The sequence below is a fragment of the Panthera onca genome, chromosome C2, assembly GCF_046562875.1.
Source record: "Panthera onca isolate mPanOnc1 chromosome C2, mPanOnc1 haplotype 2, whole genome shotgun sequence".
NCBI classification, from domain to species: Eukaryota; Metazoa; Chordata; class Mammalia; order Carnivora; family Felidae; genus Panthera; species Panthera onca.
This window is the reverse complement of record NC_138347.1, coordinates 29060682-29082322: the sequence shown is the minus strand read 5'-3', so window position 1 is coordinate 29082322 and position 21641 is coordinate 29060682. Positions and strand designations below refer to the sequence as shown.

The following is a 21641-nucleotide window of genomic DNA, read 5'->3' as shown; positions in this document are numbered from 1 at the left end:
AGTTGCAGATGCAGAGGTTGGATCCATTTCTCCTCTTATTCAAGACTAAAAAGCAGCTAGTTTGGGGTTTTGGAGTGAATATACCTTACTGTGAATGTTAACTATTTAAATTTCAGTAAGGTAGGTAAGTAGTAGGTGACTCCAATATGAAATGAGTAAATTTAGTGTTTCACTGAATAAATGGATGTCCCAATAATTCTAAAAGCTACAAATGATTATTACACATTATTCAACTGCAGGATAAGTTGTATGACTTTCCAAAATACAGTCTAATCATTCCATCCTGATTAAAAAAATAATTTATAAATCAAAGAATAAAATAAATGCATGAAAAATTATTTTTAAGTTGATTATTAGTTTTGCTGAATTGTTTACCTTACTCTTTCATTTTTAGAATAATTCTTTTAGGATATAAGAAACCTTTGGAAAGAGAAGATCTTTTTGAACTAAATGAAAGTGATTCTTCGTATATTGTGTGTCCCATCTTTGAAAAACAATGGAGGAAGGAAGTTTTAAGGAATCAAGAGAGGCAAGAAATAAAGGTAATTAATTCTTTTTCTTTTAATGTTTTTATTTATTTTTGAGACAGAGAGAGACAGAGCATGAGTGGGTTAGAGACAGAGAGAGGGAGACACAGAATTGGAAGCAGGCTCCAGGCTCTGAGCTGTCAGCACAGAGCCTGACGTGGGGCTTGAACTCATGGACTGTGAGATCATGACCTGAGCTGAAGTTGGACGCTCAACCGACTGAGCCACCCAGGCGCCCCAAGGTAATTAATTCTTAAATCTTAAGTACCTAATTACTACCTAAAACTAGAAAAAGCTTCTTCCAAATGTGAGATATTATTATTAATTTAGAAAGTTCCTAAAATATGTGAAATGCAAGCCATTTTCATAAGTCCAATTGATTTTTATTGCAACTAATTTATGTCATAAAATTATTTAGCATCTCCTCCCTTTAATATCAAGAACAATGTGTTGATATGTTATCTTTGGCTTTTCACCAGTATCTTTTGCTCAACTATCATGGCAAAGATGGTTTCTATATCTCATGGCCTCATATCTATTGGTCTAAGTAAGTAATATGGCGACCATGGCCAAAGTTTATGGTGCAAGGGCAGGTACTCCATATCTTGTATCACATATGCACACATATCTCCTCTTTAGAATTCCCAAAAAGAAAATATAATTTGAAGATAAAACTGTATTTATATTAATTATTTTAATGAAAGTTTCAACATTCACAAAAGTAATAAAATACAACTATTTCTCTTGTGCATTTATACCCCATGATATAAATAATATCAGGCGTTCTGGAGACATACTTTACCAATGATATAGGTCATATTTTCAAGTTTAACTGAATTTATCCCTTTCTTATTACTTTATTATTTTTGTTTTATTTATTTATTTATTTATTTATTTATTTATTTATTTATATTTTTTGAGAGGGAGAGAAAGAGAGAGAGCATGAGTGGGGGTGCAGGGGCAGAAGGAGAGGGAAAGAAAGAATCTTAAGCAGGATCCATGTGGAGCCCCATGCAGGGTTTAATCTCATGACTGTGAAACCACGACTTGAGTTGAAATCAGTAGTCGAACACTTACCTGGGTGACTGAGCCACCCAGGTGCCCCTATTTTATTATCTTTGGGTTACATTACTAATTTTATGGTTGGTTTATATATATATTTCATTTTTACTTGTATTTGCTCTGTCCAATTTTCTCATGGTTTCTTATTTTCTTTCATTATGTAGGCATCCTTTCATAAAGAGGCACGTGCCAGGAAACCATCTCTGCTCTATGCATTGTGGAACACCTTTAAGTTTGTCCTGATTCAAGTTGCTTTATTCAAAGTGTTTGCTGATATTTTGTCCTTCACTAGCCCACTCATAATGAAGTAAGTTGTAGTCTTGTCTTTTTTTTTTACTCTCCACAGTTAAATGATAAGCAAATGATAAGCATGTGTTTCACTCTAAAAGTTGTACTAAAAAAAGAGTAGGAAAAGACCTTATTGCAAATTTTACTTAGGATATGGACATTCTGTTAACTTTGCCATTCACACGAATGTGAATGATGATAATATAGTCAATATTTACTGAAGCCAACTGTGTACTACACACTGTTCTAAATTCTTTATATTAATTATCTTATTCAATCTTTACAACCATCCTATGAGATAGGAAGTATTATTACAATCATCATGATGCAGAAACAGAGAGGTTTAAGTAATTTGCCTAACTTCACAGAGCTAGAAAATGCCAGAGTTATGACTAAAATCTAGGAACTCTGTTTTAGATGTATATTCAGAAAATGAAATGATATATATGAAGGAAAAACAAATTTTTTTATTGACCTATAATAATATTTTTTTATTGAATACATTTCCAGGTTGTTGGAGTTTTTAAGAACTATTCAATTCATGAAAACAGAATTAATCTTTAGTTACTTGACTCTTAGATAATGTCCAGGCTTGAATTTTGTCCGGTATTTATTGAGTACTTACTACACGCTACTGTTCCTGATTGACCCTAGGGGTAGACAAAAGTCAAAAAGTCCCTGCTCTGATGACACTCAGAGGGGTGAGACAAATAGTAAACAAATGAATAAATATAAATGATATTAAGAAATAATCGGTGTTAAGGACAAAGTATTCAACAAGGAGAGGTAGGAAATACCTCTCTAGGGAGACCGAAGTGCTATGTTAATTTAAGGAAGTTAGGGAAGATACTAGTGATAAGGCGACATTTGAAAAAAGTCCTGAAGGAAGTTAGAGAGGAAGCCAAAACCATATCTATTGCAAATAGGAAGAACAAGAAGGGCAAGAGCCTTGAGGCAGGTGCATGCTTGGTGTCTTTGAGGACGCATGGGAGATAAGTGAAGCTAGAACAAAGAATTGGAGAAGAAATCAGAGGTAAGAAAGGTCTGGGAATGAAAAAGATTTTAAAGGAACTTATGGAATATGATGGGGGAAATAGGCTTTTATTCTGTGTTAAGAGGGAAAACGTTGGAAATTTTGAGCAGGAATTGATATGATTAGACATAAGTTTTATAGGGATCATTCTGCTGCTATGCAGAAAATAATATAAAAAGGAGGAAAAGTAAAAGTATCACCAGTTGAAATACTGAGATAATCCAGGCAAAAGTCAGTGGTGGCTTCAGCTAGGTTGTAGCAACGAAGATGATAAGAAGTAGTTAGATTCTGGCTCTATTTTAAAGGTAGAGTCAACATCATATACTGATGGCTTGAATGTAAGTTGAGAGAGGGGAGGAATCAAGGATGCCTTCAGAGTTTTTGGTTGAAGTCACAAGGTAAATGAGACACTATTTACTGAGATATAGAAGGCTCAGGAAAGAGTAGAGTAGGGTGTGGGGTTTCCTTTTGGACTTGCTCAATTTGAAATACATATTAGCCATTTTGCAGGAAAGAATGAACTGACTGACTGCTGTCCTTTGGAAAGCCTGACTGCTATTCTTTGGAAGGTCTGCTTAGAGGGGTGACTTTTGGTAGGCAACTGGAACTTGCATTTCAGGAGGGTCCCTGCTACCGTAACTGTTAACAGTGGCTCAATACGTCCAAACTGCTTAACAATCAATACGATTCATGCTGAATACCTGCTTTCCTTCTGGGAGTTTGGAATTTTGGCATATGTTAGGAAAAGGGTGCCCTGGATACTGAATCTCTAATGAGCTTATCTGGTAGACAACATTTTACGTATGCGGCCACAACTAGTTGCCAGGATGATTAAGTGTGTTTTGTGTGACCCTACTGAGAGAAGACTTTTGGAAACTTATATCAGTTTTCTCCTGGACTTTACTACATGTACCTTTTCTCTTTGCTGATTTTTTGTGTATACTTTCACCATAATAAATCATAGTCATTAGTATAACTAGATGCTGACTGCTATGTCCTTCTAATGGATCATTTAACTAGGGAGTGGTGTTGGGGATCCCTGACAGCCATCTAGCCAATCCAAAAAGATTGAGTAAGCTTAAGTCTGGAGTCAAGAAAGATATTAGCTGAGATAATAAAATTGGGAACTGTTCCAACAAATTAGATTGGGTATGTCAAATCATTTTTCTGGATGAGACCACCTTACCATGGATAAGGAGAAGTAAACATCTCTGTAGATAATCAGCTATTCCAGTGTGGAATTAATGAAGATAGGGAAAGCCACAAAAGGACAGTGAGAAGGAGTGCATAGTGCAAAGAGAGGAGAACCCAGAGAGAATGGTGTTGGGGAATCTAGGGCAAGAAGATATCTCTTTGCCATCAGAAAACTGGTCCTGTCATTTTTCACCCCAAAGTCTGGTTCCCTTGCCTATGGAAATATAATCCAAATGTCTGCTGGATTAAAATCCCCCTCAGACAAGGTAACATACCTTTCCTTCCCCCTACCTCTGCTGCTCACCCTTATATATCCCGGCTATTTTAAGGAGTTGCCATAGAATTATCTCATCTTTGGCCAGAAATCTATCAGAAATGTATATTAAACAGCATCTTCCTCTCCTGCCCTGTTCTGGTGATCTATTGCCATAGTATTAAGCATGTCAAAATTTATTGGCATAAAACAATGATGATTATGTTCACAAATATCTGTGAGGCAAACACAATAATCACTGCGCTACAGAAACAAGGCATAATCTTGTGTATTAGAAACAAGGCATGATCTTGTGTATTCAGAGAGGGATGGATTTTCTTTGATCCACCATGATGGTGGCTTTAGCTGAGTAGCTTGAATGGCTGGAGAGACCTGTAGCAGCTCAAGTAGAGACAAATTTTGGGGGCCTTGGCTCTGGCTGTTAGCTGGGTTACTTTGGTTCTTTTTTATGTGTACTAGTGCTGGAATGTCCAGGATGGCTTCTTAACTTACATACTGATGCCTGAGCTACGATGGGTGGAAATGGCCTGATATCAATCTTTGTCTGTCTGTCTGTCTGTCTCTATCTCTCCATTGCCTCTCCAAATGGTTAGGTTGAACACAGGAGTCTCTGGTAAGTTGAACTTCTCACATGGCAGCTGGATTTTTTCAGAGTGAACATGCCAAGAGGCTCAGACAAGTCTTGTTATGACTTAGGCTTAGAAGAGCCAGAGTGTCACTTCTGTCACATTAGTTTGGTCACACAAGCCCCTAAATTAGCCCAGAGCCAAGGGGAGGAGAATTAGAATACTTAGGTTTAACTTCTCAGTGAAAGGTGTAGTAAGACATTCCCAGCCATTTTTAGGCATGCTCTGATTCCTATTTTCCAATGACTACTGCTCAAAAACTCATTCTAGAATCTCACTGTGGTTACTGTTTTCTAAAATAGCTATAGGTGATGGCAATTCAGGGTCTCTATCTTCTCCAAATATTTGCAGTCTATAATAGGGTGTTAAAGAATTGCTAACTCCTTGCCTAAGGGTTACACAATGGTGCCCATAATTTTATGACATACTTTTGTAACATTCTAGCTTGACCATACCTGCAAAACAGTAGTGTCAATATTGTACTGAAATGAGTTGATGTGTATTTCTTCCTGCCTAGACTTCCAGCTCCTCCTGGTAAAGGATCATGTGTTACTCAATGTCTGTGTCCTTAGCACCTAGCACAGAGCCTGGCACATAGGACTCAAATACATTTCCTCAATGGAATACTAAATAAATGGGCTTATCCAAAGTTATACTTTTCAAGAATCAAGAGAATCAAGAGATTCTCATTCTAAAGTAGATGAATAGCCTTAATATTTCCACATTGAGGAATAAATGATCAGAAAAAAAATTATGAGTTTAACTATATGTTAACTAACTAGAATGTAAATAAAAAGTTGAAACATAAAAAAAGAAAGAATTTTATGAGTTTGTATGATCATAATCTGAGCCTGGGGGAGTTAATTTTTTTTAGCTAATTTTGAGATGTCTATTTTTTCTTTTGATAAGGAAAAGTACTAGACAGGACTGTTTGTAAGGATGAAAATATATTGTCCTGTTATCATGACTCATATATGTAATAATCAAACATCTAAAAATAACACTTTCATTAATTTACTATTAGAAGAAACATGTTTCTTGCTGATTGTTGTGCTTACTATTTTCCCCCTTTCTATGAATTTTATTATGATATTAGTCTAACAAAAAAATGAGTATTCACATCTGATATGATGAATATGGTTTTATGGTCTTCACCATGTATTGATCACAGATTATTTTTAGTACTTCCTGATTTATATGTGTAGACCCACTATGATACTTATTGTAGTCATTTAGTTGTTTGATTTTATGAGAAAGGAAAAAGTCTGATAGGTAGATACATCCACAATAAGAAGAATAGTGCACTTCTTTCAAGAAATTTAATTTCCAGACCAAGAAAACATTCAGTAAGTTGCTCTTGTAAAAATAATTTGGTGTCCCAATGGATAGCATCTGATACAGATCCACTGATAAGTACCAAACCTCCTATTATTTTATCTAGGTGGGGTATGGAATAATTTAATAGTGTCATTGAGAATATACAATGCTCCAAATAATTTTCAATGACTAGAGGTTTTAATAGTAATTTTAGAAACACTGGTTGGTATATATTGATTCCAAAGTACAATTTTAATAAAGTTAATATTTTGAAGTACTTGGTTTATAAAGCAATTTGGTTTATAAAGCAACACAGATTGCTTTTAATTTTTCACCCATATGCTGTCCAAGGTGCGAATAAAATAGATCCAAGCTTAGACATTAATTTTTTATTTTTTAAAAATGTAAACTTTAAAAATGTAAACTCACATAAAGAATGAATTTTTATTTTTTATTTTTTATTTTTTTAAGTTTATTTTTGAGAGAGAGAGAGAGGGAGAAAGCGAGCAAGCACGGGGGAGGGAGACACAGAATCGGAAGCAGGGTCCAGGCTCTGAACTGTCAGCATAGAGCCTGACATGGGGCTCCAACCTATGAGCTGTGAGATCATGACCTGAGCTGAAGTCAGACGCTTAACTGACTGAGTTACCCAGGCACCCCTAAACAATGAATTTTTAAATTCAGTGTTCTTAAAATAATTTAGGTATAGTCTTACCTAATTACATGTGGTTTCCTGTGAGTATAACCTTAAGTACATTCAAAATGGCTATTCACAATGACAAAGCACATTTCTGTATCTCCAGAACTCAGAGTAAAAAAAGGTACATTTCTAAAACATCTAATATTATACTTTTTACCTATAAAATAACAGGAACTACTTAAATAAACCAAGAACTGAGCCTGCAAAATAAATGACGTATTAATCTGTAGTATCAGAAAGAATATATCCAAGTTGTTTCCACCATTATGTAGAGTATATGTAGTCTTTTAAAATTATTATTATTAGTCACATAGAGGCAGTTGAAAAAAGGTTAAGAGTACCACTGTGTTATTAACAATGACATCAGGCATTCTGAGTTTTAACCAGTGTATAGTTGAAGGACAATAAGCAACCAAGATTGTTATGATTAGAACTGTCCCCATTGTCTAGCATTGTCCCCAGCATTGACCTGATATCATGGCCCTGCTGTCACCAAACTTAAGGGAAAATAAGGGAAGATAGAATAGAGGGGAATTGGATAGGATAAACGTAATAATAAGAGGTGAGATATAATTCAGACCTTTGAAAAAAAACTATGTGCCATTTTAAGAGATTCACTACTTAAATTTTAACTGTCATATTTCCCTATATTTAACAAAATATATGATTATGATAAAAAAGAAGCTTTAAGTGTCTGTATCTTAACTTTTATGATGAAGTTAGACCAGAACAGTTAGTTGATGAGGTTACCATATGAAAACTAGAAAACAACCTTGCACTCAAAAGCATTTGAAAGTAACTGTTGATTCTATTAATTTTATTATATAATACTTGAATTAAAAATAAATGGGGGCACTTGTGCTGAGCATTGGATGTTATATTTAAGTAATGAATCACTAAATTCTACAAGAATAAGAGTGTGTGTGTGTGTGTGTGTGTGTGTGTGTTTGACAGTTTGAAAACACTTAACTCTAATTAGCATTTAACTATTAGATGTTTAACATTTCTTCCCCTTTCTCAATTTTTGTATGACATTCAGGCAAATGATTATTTTCTGTGAAAATCGCCAAGATTTTGGATGGAGAGGCTATGGTTATGCTTTGGCACTTTTTGTTGTAGTCTTTTTGCAAACCTTGATCCTTCAGCAATATCAACGTTTTAACATGCTCACTTCAGCAAAAATTAAGACAGCCGTAATTGGACTCATCTACAAAAAGGTAAAAAGTTAAGGAATTCTCAATTTCTAAATGGATTCTTTCATTGTATGCTTTGAAATAGCATATAGTATATTAAAAATTCTTAGAGTGCCCGTTGAATATACATTTATTTTACTTTAAAAAACTTTGACTCATCAATACTGGTTGTATTAATTTCTCTATATGGTTCTCTATAGTCCTTACAGTCCCTGAAACTTCTAGTGAGCCCTAATCCAGGAAACTAGATGATGGTTTCTGTCCACTGTTGTGTCACTGAACTCCTCCTCACAAAGTGAATAGCCTTGAGTATTTTCATGTTTGTCTGTGTTTATGGATGAACATTTCTTCCTTTCATGATCATTTTCATTCTGCATGCTACTTTTTTCTTCTTCCTGTGCTCACTCTGCTTTCTCATGCAACAAAGCCATCTTTCTCTATTCAGTCATTATCTGCTACTCTTTCATTCTGTGCCTTGCCTCTGCACCGCACCCCCAGAAATGAAACCTGGCTGATACTTATACTTGTCATAACCCTGAAGTTTAATTTGTTCTTTCTTGAAAATACAGTTTTAAATACCACCTCGTTACCATCCAGAGCCTTTTATTTACATCATAATTAAACTGTTAAAGAGCTTATTTACATCATAATTAAACTGTTAAAGAATTTCTTCCTTCCAGTAGTTATCACTTGAATTATTCAGTTAAGTGTATTTTGCATTCTTACTCACTACTCTTTTATAAATTGTGGGCTCTTTAAGATTTGGAATAGAAACCTATTTACCTGTTGTACTTTTATCATCTGGGAGAGTGACTTTTATACATTTTTATAAAAAGCTGGATGTCTGAGTAAATAAATAAACAAGCCACTCCTTCAAGAAATTAGGGGGAATTATTAGCATATATAATTAATGTGTGGAACTAAATGCAGGTTTTATAAGAGGTCAAAAGAACAGGAAATCTACAATGATTGTGTGCGGTTAAGGAAGGTTTCACATAGAAAGGAAGCCTTGAAGTGGTCTTTGGGAAAGGTGTAGAATTTGTATGAGTGGAAGGAAGTATTACAATTTGGACTGAGCTGGGCATTAAGCATTACAGGCCATTTGGCCATATTGGGCCAAAATGGGAGTATGGAATGGTTTTAGCCCAAGTGCTGGGTCATACTGCCACAGTCATAATTCTAGAGGCTATAAATTCTGAGAAATCCTAATAGGGAGGAAAGATGTCAACAAATCTAGGAATCAGTTTAAATGTTAACACTTGTCTTTGATATACAGTCCATATGGAATAGGATTTCATTCAGTGATTAAAGCATTGGAGTTTGAGTGTAGGATTTGGGTGGATTTGCAAATATGGAAGAGGGGAATGTGGTAGAAATTAGAACAAGTTGTCAAATAAAAAGAAGAAAATCAAGCATTGTGGGTGACTCTTACAAGGGCAGAGAGACCTTGGAGATAATAACGTAAAAGGTCACACTGGCTACAGGGAGGAAACCATAGATTCTTTAGAGAGATTGTTTAAGAACAAAGAACACTCAGGATCAAAGGAGTATATCAATCAAGCCAGCTCAGTAGACCTTGCCATAGGGATTATGATTTAATTCCAAGTCCATCAAACAAGCAGCAGAAGACATTACAACCTGTTGTTATAACCTGCATTGATGCACTGAGGTAGCATGTGCACATGCCACTGATTTTATAAGGGTGGCTTTTTTCTGAGTCTCCTATCCTACACCTGCTTTCTAGAGGGAGTCTCTCTCCATGGAACTAATTAGGGTAGTTAAGTTTCTCTTCTCTTTCTCTTCTTTGTCTCTTTACAGGTTGTAGAATTCTGATTTTCATCATACTTAGATACTCAATGTCCAAAATGTCTCTCATAGTGGCACCAGATACCCATATTAATCTGACATTGGCTCTAGTTCATCAAGGACTTGTTTTTAGAGTGGGGTAAACCTGATCTCAGATCCTGTTCTTGTTGAAGAGGGGAGCTGTTAGGACTTTCTCGTTCTCTGTCCATTCACATGCTGCTCGTTTGGAATAAAGGTCAGGGCATACCAATTTTAAGGTTTGTGGAAAAAGCAGGGGCCTCCTTCCACTTGATCACTTTAGGAGTTCATGAGTCTCAAAGCTCAGATTTTGTTACACCTTAGCTCAGAGGTACGGCTCCATGACAATTCTTGAGGTCTAAGAAATGGGATATGCTTCAAAAGCAGCATCAGTTATCCTGGGTTTAAGGTGGGCAGTCTGAGAGCATTCCTCTTCCAAACACTGTCCAGTAGAATCTTTGTGATTTTAAAAATGGGTGAAGATGATCAGAATGTATAAAACTTCTATTTAAAAAATAAATGTCGGGGCGCCTGGGTGGCTCAGTCGGTTGAGCGTTCGACTTCAGCTCAGGTCACGATCTCGCAGTCTGTGAGTTCGAGCCCCGCGTCGGGCTCTGGGCTGATGGCTCAGAGCCTGGAGCCCGCTTCCGATTCTGTGTCTCCCTCTCTCTCTGCCCCTCCCCCGTTCATGCTCTGTCTCTCTCTGTCTCAAAAATAAATAAACGTTAAAAAAAAAATTTAAAAAAAAAAAAAAATAAATAAAAAAATAAAAAATAAAAAATAAATGTCATGGGAATATAATGTGTAGCATGGTGACTATAGTTAGTAATACTGTATTTTGTATTTGAAAGCTGCCAAGAGAGTAGTTCTTAAAAGTTCTCATCACAAGAAATTTTGTAATTTTATACTATGTGTAGTGATGGATGTTTAAATGATCATTTTGCAATGTATACAAATATCGAAGCATTATGTTACACACCTGAAGCTAATGTATGTCAACTAAATATATCTCAATTTTATATTAAAATGTTTTTAATGTTTGTCTATTTATTTTTTAAGTTTATTTATTTTGAGAGAGAGAGAGAGAGAGAGAACACAAGCAGTGGAGGGGAAGAGGAGAGAGAGAGAGAGAGAGAGAGAGAGAGAGAGAGAGAGAGAGAATCCCAAGAAGGCTCCATGCTGTCCGCATGGAGCGCAGTGTGGGGCTTGAGCTCACAAACCGTGAGATCATGACCTGAGCCAAAATCAAGAGTCGGTTGCTTAACGGACTGAGCCACCCAGGCACCCCTTTGTTTATTTTTGAGAGAGAGAGAGAGAGAGAGGTGGGGGAGCAGAAAGAGAAGGAGACATAGAATTCAAAGCAGGCTCCAGGCTCCTAGCTGTTAGCATAAAGTCCAATGCAGGGCTTGAACTCATGAACCGTGAGATCATGACCTGAGCCAAAGTTGGACACTTAACCAACTGAGCCACCCAGGCACCCCAATATATCTCAATTTTTAAAAGAGGGAGGAGAAAAGGAAAAACAGGAGAGATTTGGGACATGGAGTGCTGACAAAGAGAACAGGTTTGAGTTAGAGACCAAAGTTTTGTTTTCCATTGAAGGAATAATATGAGGATTTGAGATATCTGGAAAAAAATAAAGTGAAATAAAATAAAAGTTTCAAAACAATTTTTTTAACTAAAAAAAGTACTACATCGGCACTATCTGGTTGGGCAGCCACTAGTAACATATGATTATTGAGCCTTTGAACTGTAGCTAGTAAGATTAAGGAAATGAATTTTTAATTTTAATTAAATGTAATAACCACACATAGCTAATGACTACCATATTCGATAGTATTACAGTGCCTAGACTGTCTACATTTGTACTTTAAAGATTTATTCTTACCTTAATTGTGATAATTATAAAATGCAAGAAAATTGATAAAATATATATATATTAAATTTTTGTTTATTTATTTTTGAAAGAGAGAGAAAGAGAGCATGGAGGAGGAGGAGTAGAGAGAGGGAGACAGAGGATCTGAAGCAGGCTCTGCGCTGACAGCAGAGAGCCTGACACGGGGCTTGAACTCATGAACTGTGAGATCATGATTTGAGCTGAAGTTGGACACGTAACCGACTGAGCCACCCAGGCGCCTCAGATATATTTTTTTTTAAATAAAGACACTCTACTGTGGTCAGGATTAGGAGAAGCAGAATCCAGATCCTGCACGTAGAGTCAGAAAGATAATTCTGGCATATTGTATTGCATGCAGTGGAATTGAAGAAGAATGCGTTCTTATAAATGTTACGAGGGTCTACCTTTAGGTACACCTTATGTCATTAGAAGTATAGTAACTTTTGGTTTAGAATCGCTGGGTTAGGAATTTTTAGGGCCCTTCCAGCTCTAAATTATGTGATTTCTGTGACTTATAGCAGCGTTGGTCCGGAAAAATGTCATGGTTAATATTGCATAATATTGCATGACATAGGTCTGAAGGATGAATTGCATGAGGCAAAGGCTCTACTGTTGGAAATATATAGTGGGAGGGAGTCCACAGATGGATACATGGCTTACTCAGAAAATGATGAGTAGGTTAATGTAGCTAGAGATAATATTTTATGAGCAGGTTGGTGGGGAGGGTTAGGATGGTAAGAAAGAAGGGATTGCAGCTCATTTTTTTAGAAGCTTGAAAACTACATTGTAAAAATGTACTTTAGTTCTAGAGGAAGTTAGGACTCGTTTGAGCCATAGGACAGATGGATAATCAGGAGAAAGTAATTAAAATAGGTTGGGTTGGAAATAAAGAATATTTTAGAACTATATTAATAGTTCTGGAAGTAAAGATATGAACCAGAGCCATGGCAGTGAGTCTAGAAATGAAAACATACATTAAGAGGGAGAATGTGAAATGGCAAACATATTTCACCATCAGATGATAAAACAAGATACTAGTGAATTGAGTTCAGTGATAGTCAAGATATCTCCAGTCAATAAGATGTTTTTAAAGGCTGGGGCCATACCTGGCTCATCTGGCTCTTGTTGGAGTATAATTCAATATATGAAATCAATGACGTTTCACAATGTGATGAGTCACCTACCTGTGCTGTGTGTGTGTAGACTAGATAAAGACAATATTCTACAATATTCTAGAAAAGAAATCTCAGACTTGGATGGAATTTAAAAATAACAGAGCTTTGTGAGTGTGATTATGATTACAATATGACTGTTAAATGAAAATTGGCTAATTTTCATTTTGATTGCAGAGTATTTATAAACTCTCAACTTTTCATATGGTTTCAGATTTTACATTTTTTCCCTTTTACCTTAGTGTTGCTTTCTCTCTTTTATAAGGTTAAATACTTTTTACCAGATAATTCTTCAATATGTTGCACCATCCAGTATACTTGTGGTGTCATATTGCAGTATTCTTCCAAATTGTTTCGCATAACAAAGAGGCAGTTTAGATTGTGTAATTTAGGAATAAATGGTAACTAAATTCCCCTTCATGCCTTGTGAATTTTGTCCCTCACAGAAATGTAAAAGTTTAGTTGGCAGAAAAAAATATTGAAAGAAAAATCAGTGCTCCTGATGTTAAAAATGCAATGCAGAACAACATCCATTTATATAGTGCCCTTTAATCTTAATATTTTGAAAGCAGTTAATTTTTAAAGATAATTTTCTTTTGTATATTGAAGAAAATGTGTAATGAATAAAATGGGGCAGACAAAATGACAGCAATTCATAATTCCAGATTGCAAAGGTAATCATTGATGTAATTTCCTCTAATTATTTTACATGCATGCATATATATGTGTAATATACTTTTTTATAATCTATTATTTATTTCATAATAGGTCATGACCAAACATGTTGAGAAAATACTTTGTTATATGACACAAACAATTTAAATGCATAGTAGAAACTTTCATATATGTATACACTACACTTTTTCCTACTACTACTGTCATTTTTTGCCTGATTTACTTGTCACCTTGTTTACCATCTTCACTCATGATGCATATGGTTCACTCAATGTATATGGGAGTTCTTTTTCCACACATTCTTTTTTTTTTAATAATTTTTTAACATTTATTTATTTTTGAGACAGAGAGAGACAGAGCATGAACGGGGGAGGGTCAGAGAGAGAGGGAGACACAGAATCCGAAACAGGCTCCAGGCTCTGAGCTGTCAGCACAGAGCCCGACGCGGGGCTCGAACTCACGGACCGCGAGATCATGACCTGAGCCGAAGGCAGACGCTTAACCGACTGAGCCACCCAGGCGCCCCTCCACACATTCTTTATAACCATAGCAGTATTGTCTTCTGACTACAGATTTTACAGCTGCTGCCAACCCCCACCTCTTACCCCACCATTTTCAGATAACCTGTTTTATTTCAATTTTACTGTGTTTGGGTGCTTGTAAGTATTTCTTTTTTTTAAAATTAAAAAAAATATATTTATTTATTTTTGAGAGAGACAGGGAGAAACAGAGCATGGGGGAGGGGCAGAAAGCCTAGAGAGACACAGAATCCAAAGCAGATTCCAGGCTCTGAGCACTCAGCACAGAGCCCAATGTGGGGCTCAAACCCATGAGCTGTGAGATCATGACCTGAGCTGAAGTCAGATGCTCAACCGACTGAGCCACCCAGGTGCCCCATAAGTATATCTTTCTAAGGATAATTTTAACATCATAGAATTTGCAAATTTTACCAGGATAAGAGAAGGTACTGTTTTCTAACTAAATTGCCTGGTACTTCCTGATTGCTTTTGGTTTGAAATATTTTCTTTGATCAGAGAGATTGTCTTCTGTTTTATCTTTAATTATTTCTTATTCTTTACTTGTAAAGTAATTGTTATGTATTTATGTGTCTACACATATATATGTATATATATAATATACACACATGTATATAATAGACACATACAAACATATATGTTGCACTCTGTTTTAAGCACTATTATGTACATAGAAATAGATACATGGTCAGTTATAGATATGGATGTAGCTGTCAATATAATGCTATAAGGAAACTTAAAGTCAGAACAATTGAGTAACTTACCCACTGTCAAAGAGTTATGAAATAGTGTTACTGGCTGGCCCTGGAACCCAGGCATTTCACCCTAGAAGTTGGTTATTCATTAATCTATATTTATAAAGAAATATAAATGTATATGTAAATACATATTAATATAAATACATCATATTTACATTAATATGTATTTACATATTTATAATATATATTTAATATATTCATATAAATATAATACATTTAAAACATATTTATGTAATATATACATATATGTGTGTATATTTATATCCCATGAGTGTATACCTACCTGAAACTCCTCCATGCCTTAAATCTTTTTTTTTAATATTTCATGTTTAAAATATGTTTTCTCTAATATCTGGGAAAAGTTTTTGAACATATCTACTGGTTTAGGAATTCCATTTTTGGGGGCGCCTGGGTGGCTTAAACAGTTAAGTGTCTGGCTTTGGCTCAGGTCATGCTCTCATAGTCCGCGAGTTCAAGCTCCACATCAGGCTCTCTGCTGTTAGCACAGAGCCTGCTTCAGATCCTCTGTCCCCCTCTCTCTCTGCCCCCTCCCCTGCTGTCTCTCTCTGTCTCTCTCACTCTCAAAAATAAACATAAATTAAAAAAAAAAATCCTTTCTTGTAACATCCATTTGGACTTTTGGTGCCTCCATTGTAATTTTAAACAATTTGACACTTGTATTTTCAATTTAAATTATTCTTTTTTGTTTTTACTCATTTTAAACAGTTATTGTGTTCTTTTGCTATAAGATTAACAAGGGATATTCATATATTTCTCATGTTTCTTGTGATATATTTTGTTCCAATAGGCCATTTATTTGATTCCTTGGATAATTTAGCTACTTTGAACTATTCAATCTGCTAGTATTTTCATAAATACTAAATACTCTTTAACTTTTCCTTCTATAAGTGTGAGAGAAAATAGTTTATAACTTTTTATAATTATAAGTTGCTGGTGGATTCTATTAGAGATCAATGGTCCTCTCTTAAGAAATGTTATAGACTTAATGAAATGAGAGTTACAGTTCTAGGATTTCCATGGTTTCAGTTGGCCAAATTAGGCGATCAGTAACATGTTAGGGGAAGGTTAAAGAGCTGCCTTTGGGGGAGATATGGCTAAAGCTTAATATCATAATGACTAATATGTTTTTCTTTTTTTCCCCCTCTTGTGGCAGTAGTAGTCATTCTGTTTTATCACTAGCACAACTGTCCCCCCATTACTAGTCAGTAATAGAACTGTTTCTAATTTACTGTGTAGAAATGTAAACAAGGATTGAACACTGCAGCAGTCATAAATGTTAGGGGGATTCTGGAACCTTACGATGCTCCCTTATGATATGGATATGGATATGATACAACCTTATGAGGCTGTGCAGACCACCACCTCCCCTGCCCCCAAGAAGGTTGTACCTCCCTCTTACATGAAGCCCTCCTGTTTTAAACTCAGGAATTATAGAAGAGTTCCACTGAAAGTCCTACCTACTTATTTTTAATATGGGCCTTTTCTTTGGCTTTTTATTATTCATTTGTTGAAAAAAATAGACTTTGAGTGCTTCCGATATCCCATTTACTCTTGTTAGCCCAGCTGTCTATCTTGTCCCTCTTTAAATCAGTGCAGTGGACGTTCCTTAAAATTCTTGGCATATGAATGAACTTTTGCCTGGCTTCCAGTACAAATACCAATTCCCCACTACTTTTGCAGTTTATTTTTTCATTTCACTGGGAATTTTAAATGAGTGGAGCATTAAATAAATGAATTTCTAACATCAACCTTAGTAAGAGTTACCAATAATTAAACTTGGGAATATTGAATTCAGTATACAAATATTAAAATAATGTGCATAGAGACAAAGTGAGAATTGGGCCTTGGAAGAAAAAATGTATTTCCATCTGCTCCACCAAGCCTTTCCAATATTTTTATCTTTCTAAATTCCCATAGCCCTTCTTAGCTATTTTTATACTTACTATCATTCTGTGTGGGAGGTATATGTGTGTGTGTGGGGGGGGTGGTAAGTAGACTCCACAACCAGATTATAATCTTTTTGAGAATTAGGATAGTGTCATTTTTAAATTTTCTAGTTTTAAGCATAATACTATTCATCAGCATTCATTAGATATTTATTGATTCTTTTATGTACTTTGTATTGATAAAATTTAGATGGTTTAGCATTTTAGGGGTGCCAACGGATAGAGAAGATCCTCAATGCTAAAAATATAGAATAGATTTTTTTGTGTATGAATTCTGCACCCATTGTGGGGCTTGATCTCATGACCTCAAGATGTACAGTCACATGCTGTACATACTGAGCCAGCCAAGCACCCCTAGAACAGATTTTTTTTTTAATTTTGTAATCAGCAATTTGTAGAGGGTTCTTAGTGAAGGTATTTGCTTGGGAATACAAATGTTACTCTCTACCAATATGCAGTGAATTTTAAAACTATATGTTTTGATCAATAGTTGTATCTTCCTCATGTAATAACATTAAAAGTTCTCAATATTTTATAATCCTAATACATAAACAATCTTGTACATTTTCCTAAATATATTAAAAATATATATTAAAAGTTACCATTGTTTGATGATAATAATGCCCCAAGTTCTACAGAACTCTTAAATATTTTGCTGCTTCTTTTTTTTTTCCTAGGCCCTACTTTTATCTAATGTCTCACGAAAGAGGTTTTCAACTGGGGAAGTTATTAACTTGATGTCAGCAGATGCCCAGCAGCTCATGGACTTGACCGCAAACCTCAATCTCCTTTGGTCAGCCCCTTTACAAATCCTGATGGCCATATCACTGCTTTGGCAAGAGCTGGGTCCAGCAGTGTTGGCAGGGACAGCAGTCCTGGTGTTGGTTATACCAATAAATGCTTTGGTTGCAACTAGAGTAAAAAAGCTAAAGGTAAGAAAAAGACTGCATCCTGTTACACATGTCAAACAGAAGTCGCGTTTTCTGACTTGTGTTGACAATAACCATCTAGCAAATTCTGTATATGTGGAAATAACCCAACTTTGTCATTCATTCATTCAACCAACAGCGATTGGACATCTGTTCTGTGCTGAAGTACTGCAGTGAGGAGAACTGATGAGTTCCAGCTTTCATTGGAGGAGAAGGCATTGAGAAATGAATAAATAACACAATGCCAGATGTTAATTTGTGTACGAAGAAATATGAATTAGGCTAGGATGATAGAGTAACAGAGTGCCATTTCACATACAGGAGTAGTGAAGTCCTCAGGAAGGATATGATATATCATCAGGGTAAGGGAGGAATCCATGTACATGTCTGAGAAAAAGATTCACTAAGCAAAAGTAACAGTGTGCACACAGTCTAGAGATAAGGGTGTGCTTGTTTTGTCTGAAGAGTGGCAGGGAGGCTGGTGGGTTACAGTAAGCAAGGAGTGACTACATCCAGAAAGTAGTTGGTAAGTGATTAACTGAAATAATTTTAATATTCTTCCTTTACATTCATTCATCTTACTGTTAATACCTTATTTGACGTCTGCCATGTACCAGACAGTGTGGACTGTGCTATACTGTAGAAATGGAGAAACAGGACATAGTTTACTGCACCAAAAAACCACAGTTTAAGGGGAAGGACGAATGGTTTCATGTGTTAAAGTAAACACACACATGCACATGCAGGTGTATTGCTTATGACACTTATTTTATTTTTTTAAATGGATAAAAGATTAACACTATCTATGTACTGACATGGAAATGTGTCAATCACATATTAGGGGGAAAATAAAGAAACCTATGTATGCAGATATATGTGTATATTATGCATACATGTACATATACATAACCCAATTTTTTTATGTTTTTAACCTTTATTTATTTTTGAGAGAGAGAGCGAGAGAGCATGAGTGGGGGAGGGGAGAGAGAGAGAGGGAGATACGGAATGTGGAGCAGGGTCCAGGCTCTAAGCTGTGAGTACAGAGCCCGACGCGGGGCTCAAACTTGCAGACCATGAGATCATGACCTGAGCCAAAGTCTGACACCCAACAGACTGAGCCACCCAGGCACCCCAAATTTTTTAAAATGTGAATATACCTATGACATGGGTGTGATAGAGAATACTAAATGAAATGATACAGATTTAGATATAAATGAATTTTTATAGGCATAGAAATAATCTAGAGATGAAGCACCAGTCTTTTAAGAATAGTTACCTATAGAGTAGAATTAAATGGAAGGAGGGAGATTTTTCACTAATTACTTGAATACATTTAAGGGATGAGGATTTACACCTTCTTTTATATTTTTCTGAATTTTCTAAATACAGATCAATCACCAAATAATTACTAAAATTATTACCAAATAATTACTAGAAAGATGACTAGTCTTTAGATGAAAACTAGAAAATACCATATAACTATGAAATAATTATGAATTACTAACACAATAGTATTTAGAATAACAAGTTTGTATTATAATTAATATTTTTAAACTAGCTTTTAAAAATTCTAGATTTTAAATAATTTAAATTGAAACTTTTATGAATTGAAATACATTTGGGGGAAATTTCAAAGAGAGTACAATATTATATACAAATATACTAAACAGAAAATATGCCTTTAATCACACAAATAGTATTATGGATAGTAACTTGTAAGTGTGTAGTTTGTTAGATATACAAATACAGTACTTATTATTTGCCAAAAAAGAATCAGTATTTGAAAATATCCATTTTAATCACTTTAATTTCCAAAGTATTAATACTCAAGATAGTATACTTATAATATACAGACTTTTATGTTTATTTTGTTATAAATAAATATATATGTATATATATATATAATTGATAAAATTTGGGGAATTTAATCCCATTTAAATAGAATATGGATGGATATTATTTTTTTATTCAATTTTAAACAAATTACATGTAAATAAATAAATTTTCTACTATTTTGTAAAGTATGCACTTTGCTCTTATTCTACTGCTGGCTACTTTTAAGTTTTAAGATATCTACTTATAACTAATTTGTACCTTTACCAATGAAAGAATATATGAATATTTTATGATGGTTTTCAACTAAATATTATATAAAATAGAGGGAAGAGACTGTATTTTTTTAAAAAGCTGTAGCAAAGTAAGTTAAATTATTAGCAACCTTTGTCAAATATGCTATCATTTTCTTCCCCTTAAATAGAAAAGTCAAACGAAGAACAAAGATAAACAGATAAAACTACTCAATGAAATCTTACATGGAATTAAGGTAATATAAAAGGAATGTGATTTTAATTTCACTATTTAGAATACAGTAATGTTAGTGAATAAATGAATTTTTTACCATTCTCAATATCAAAGTAATGAAATATATATATTTAAGGAAAGTAATGAAATATATATATTTATATATATATATGCAAAAAATACATATGAGTATATCATATAAACATAGGATACACATTATCTACCATTATATCATAGGATATAAACATTCACCATTACTACACTATAAACATTCATCAACACTATCATTATAAACATAGGATATGCCCATTATATGTACACATTGATTCACATATATAGGTATACACACACACACACACACACACACACACACACACACACGCGCGCGCGTAATTGTTGGCAGAGTATTTCAAGTCTCATGTATAGGAATTCTTACTGTTAAAATAGCATTTAAATGAAACCAAATAAAATGCAGGTATTTTCCTTTTGTTTCTCACCCAAGAATTAAACATAAAGATCCCCAAGAGACAACATATAACTTGTTTTAAGGGGTTGTGTGGAAGAGATGGAATGAGGCAGGCAAGAGTGGCAATGACATTATCATCAGGTTGAAGGCAAGTTTATATGGGGAAAGTGATGAAATGTCATTCAGGTTCTTTTAGGTGGAATGGAAATGATCATACAAATGTTATTTTACAAAACGTATGTTATAAATTATAAATTATTTATCCCTAAGAAAGCTACCCCCCATTCCACTAATATTTTCTCTATCATAAAAGAGTGCAACCTCATGAACTTTCTAGATAGATAGATAGATAGATAGAATTTCAAATTCTGTTTCACCTAGATTATACCATATCAGATTTTTCTTTTTTTAAATTTTAATGTTTATTTATTTATTTTCTGAGAGAAAGAGAGAGACAGAGAGAGAATGAGAGCAAGCCAGGGAGGAGCAGAGAGAGAGAGAGAAATCTCAAGCAGGCTCTGCACTGTCAGCACACAGCCTGATGTGGGGCTCAAACTCACAAGCTGTGAGATCATGACCAGAGCCAAGACCAAGAGTCCAGTGCTTAACTACTCAGCCACCCAGGAACCCCTAGATTTTTTCTAAAGGACAAAATTTGTAAAGCCCACATGGAATTTCCTTCTGGAATTGACAATTGCATAGGAAATTTTCTGTCTTGTGCATTTATCATTACAAACATAGGATATGCCCATTATATGTACACATTGATTCACTTTAGGAATCATTAAAAATTCTGCTCTATTGTACTGTGTAGAACTTTCACAAAATTGAAAACTACTGAAGTGAAAGACATTGTTAAAGATACCTTGAAAAGAGACTGATATGATTCACTTACTTATCTG

The 21641-nt window shown here is 34.8% G+C and overlaps 1 protein-coding gene across 8 annotated transcripts in view; it reads left to right on the top strand.

Annotated features, from left to right (window-relative positions):
• Positions 1 to 21641, top strand: part of LOC132683859 (multidrug resistance-associated protein 1-like) — an 88140-nt gene that overhangs the window by 11512 nt on the left and 54987 nt on the right. For all 8 annotated transcript variants that reach the window (XM_078452886.1, XM_078452885.1, XM_078452884.1 and 5 more), the window contains 5 exons: positions 395 to 542; positions 1754 to 1896; positions 8061 to 8238; positions 17721 to 17975; positions 20230 to 20295. In XM_078452886.1, coding sequence (XP_078309012.1) covers positions 395 to 542; positions 1754 to 1896; positions 8061 to 8238; positions 17721 to 17975; positions 20230 to 20295 — 790 coding nt within the window. The remainder of the gene's footprint in view (positions 1 to 394; positions 543 to 1753; positions 1897 to 8060; positions 8239 to 17720; positions 17976 to 20229; positions 20296 to 21641) is intronic.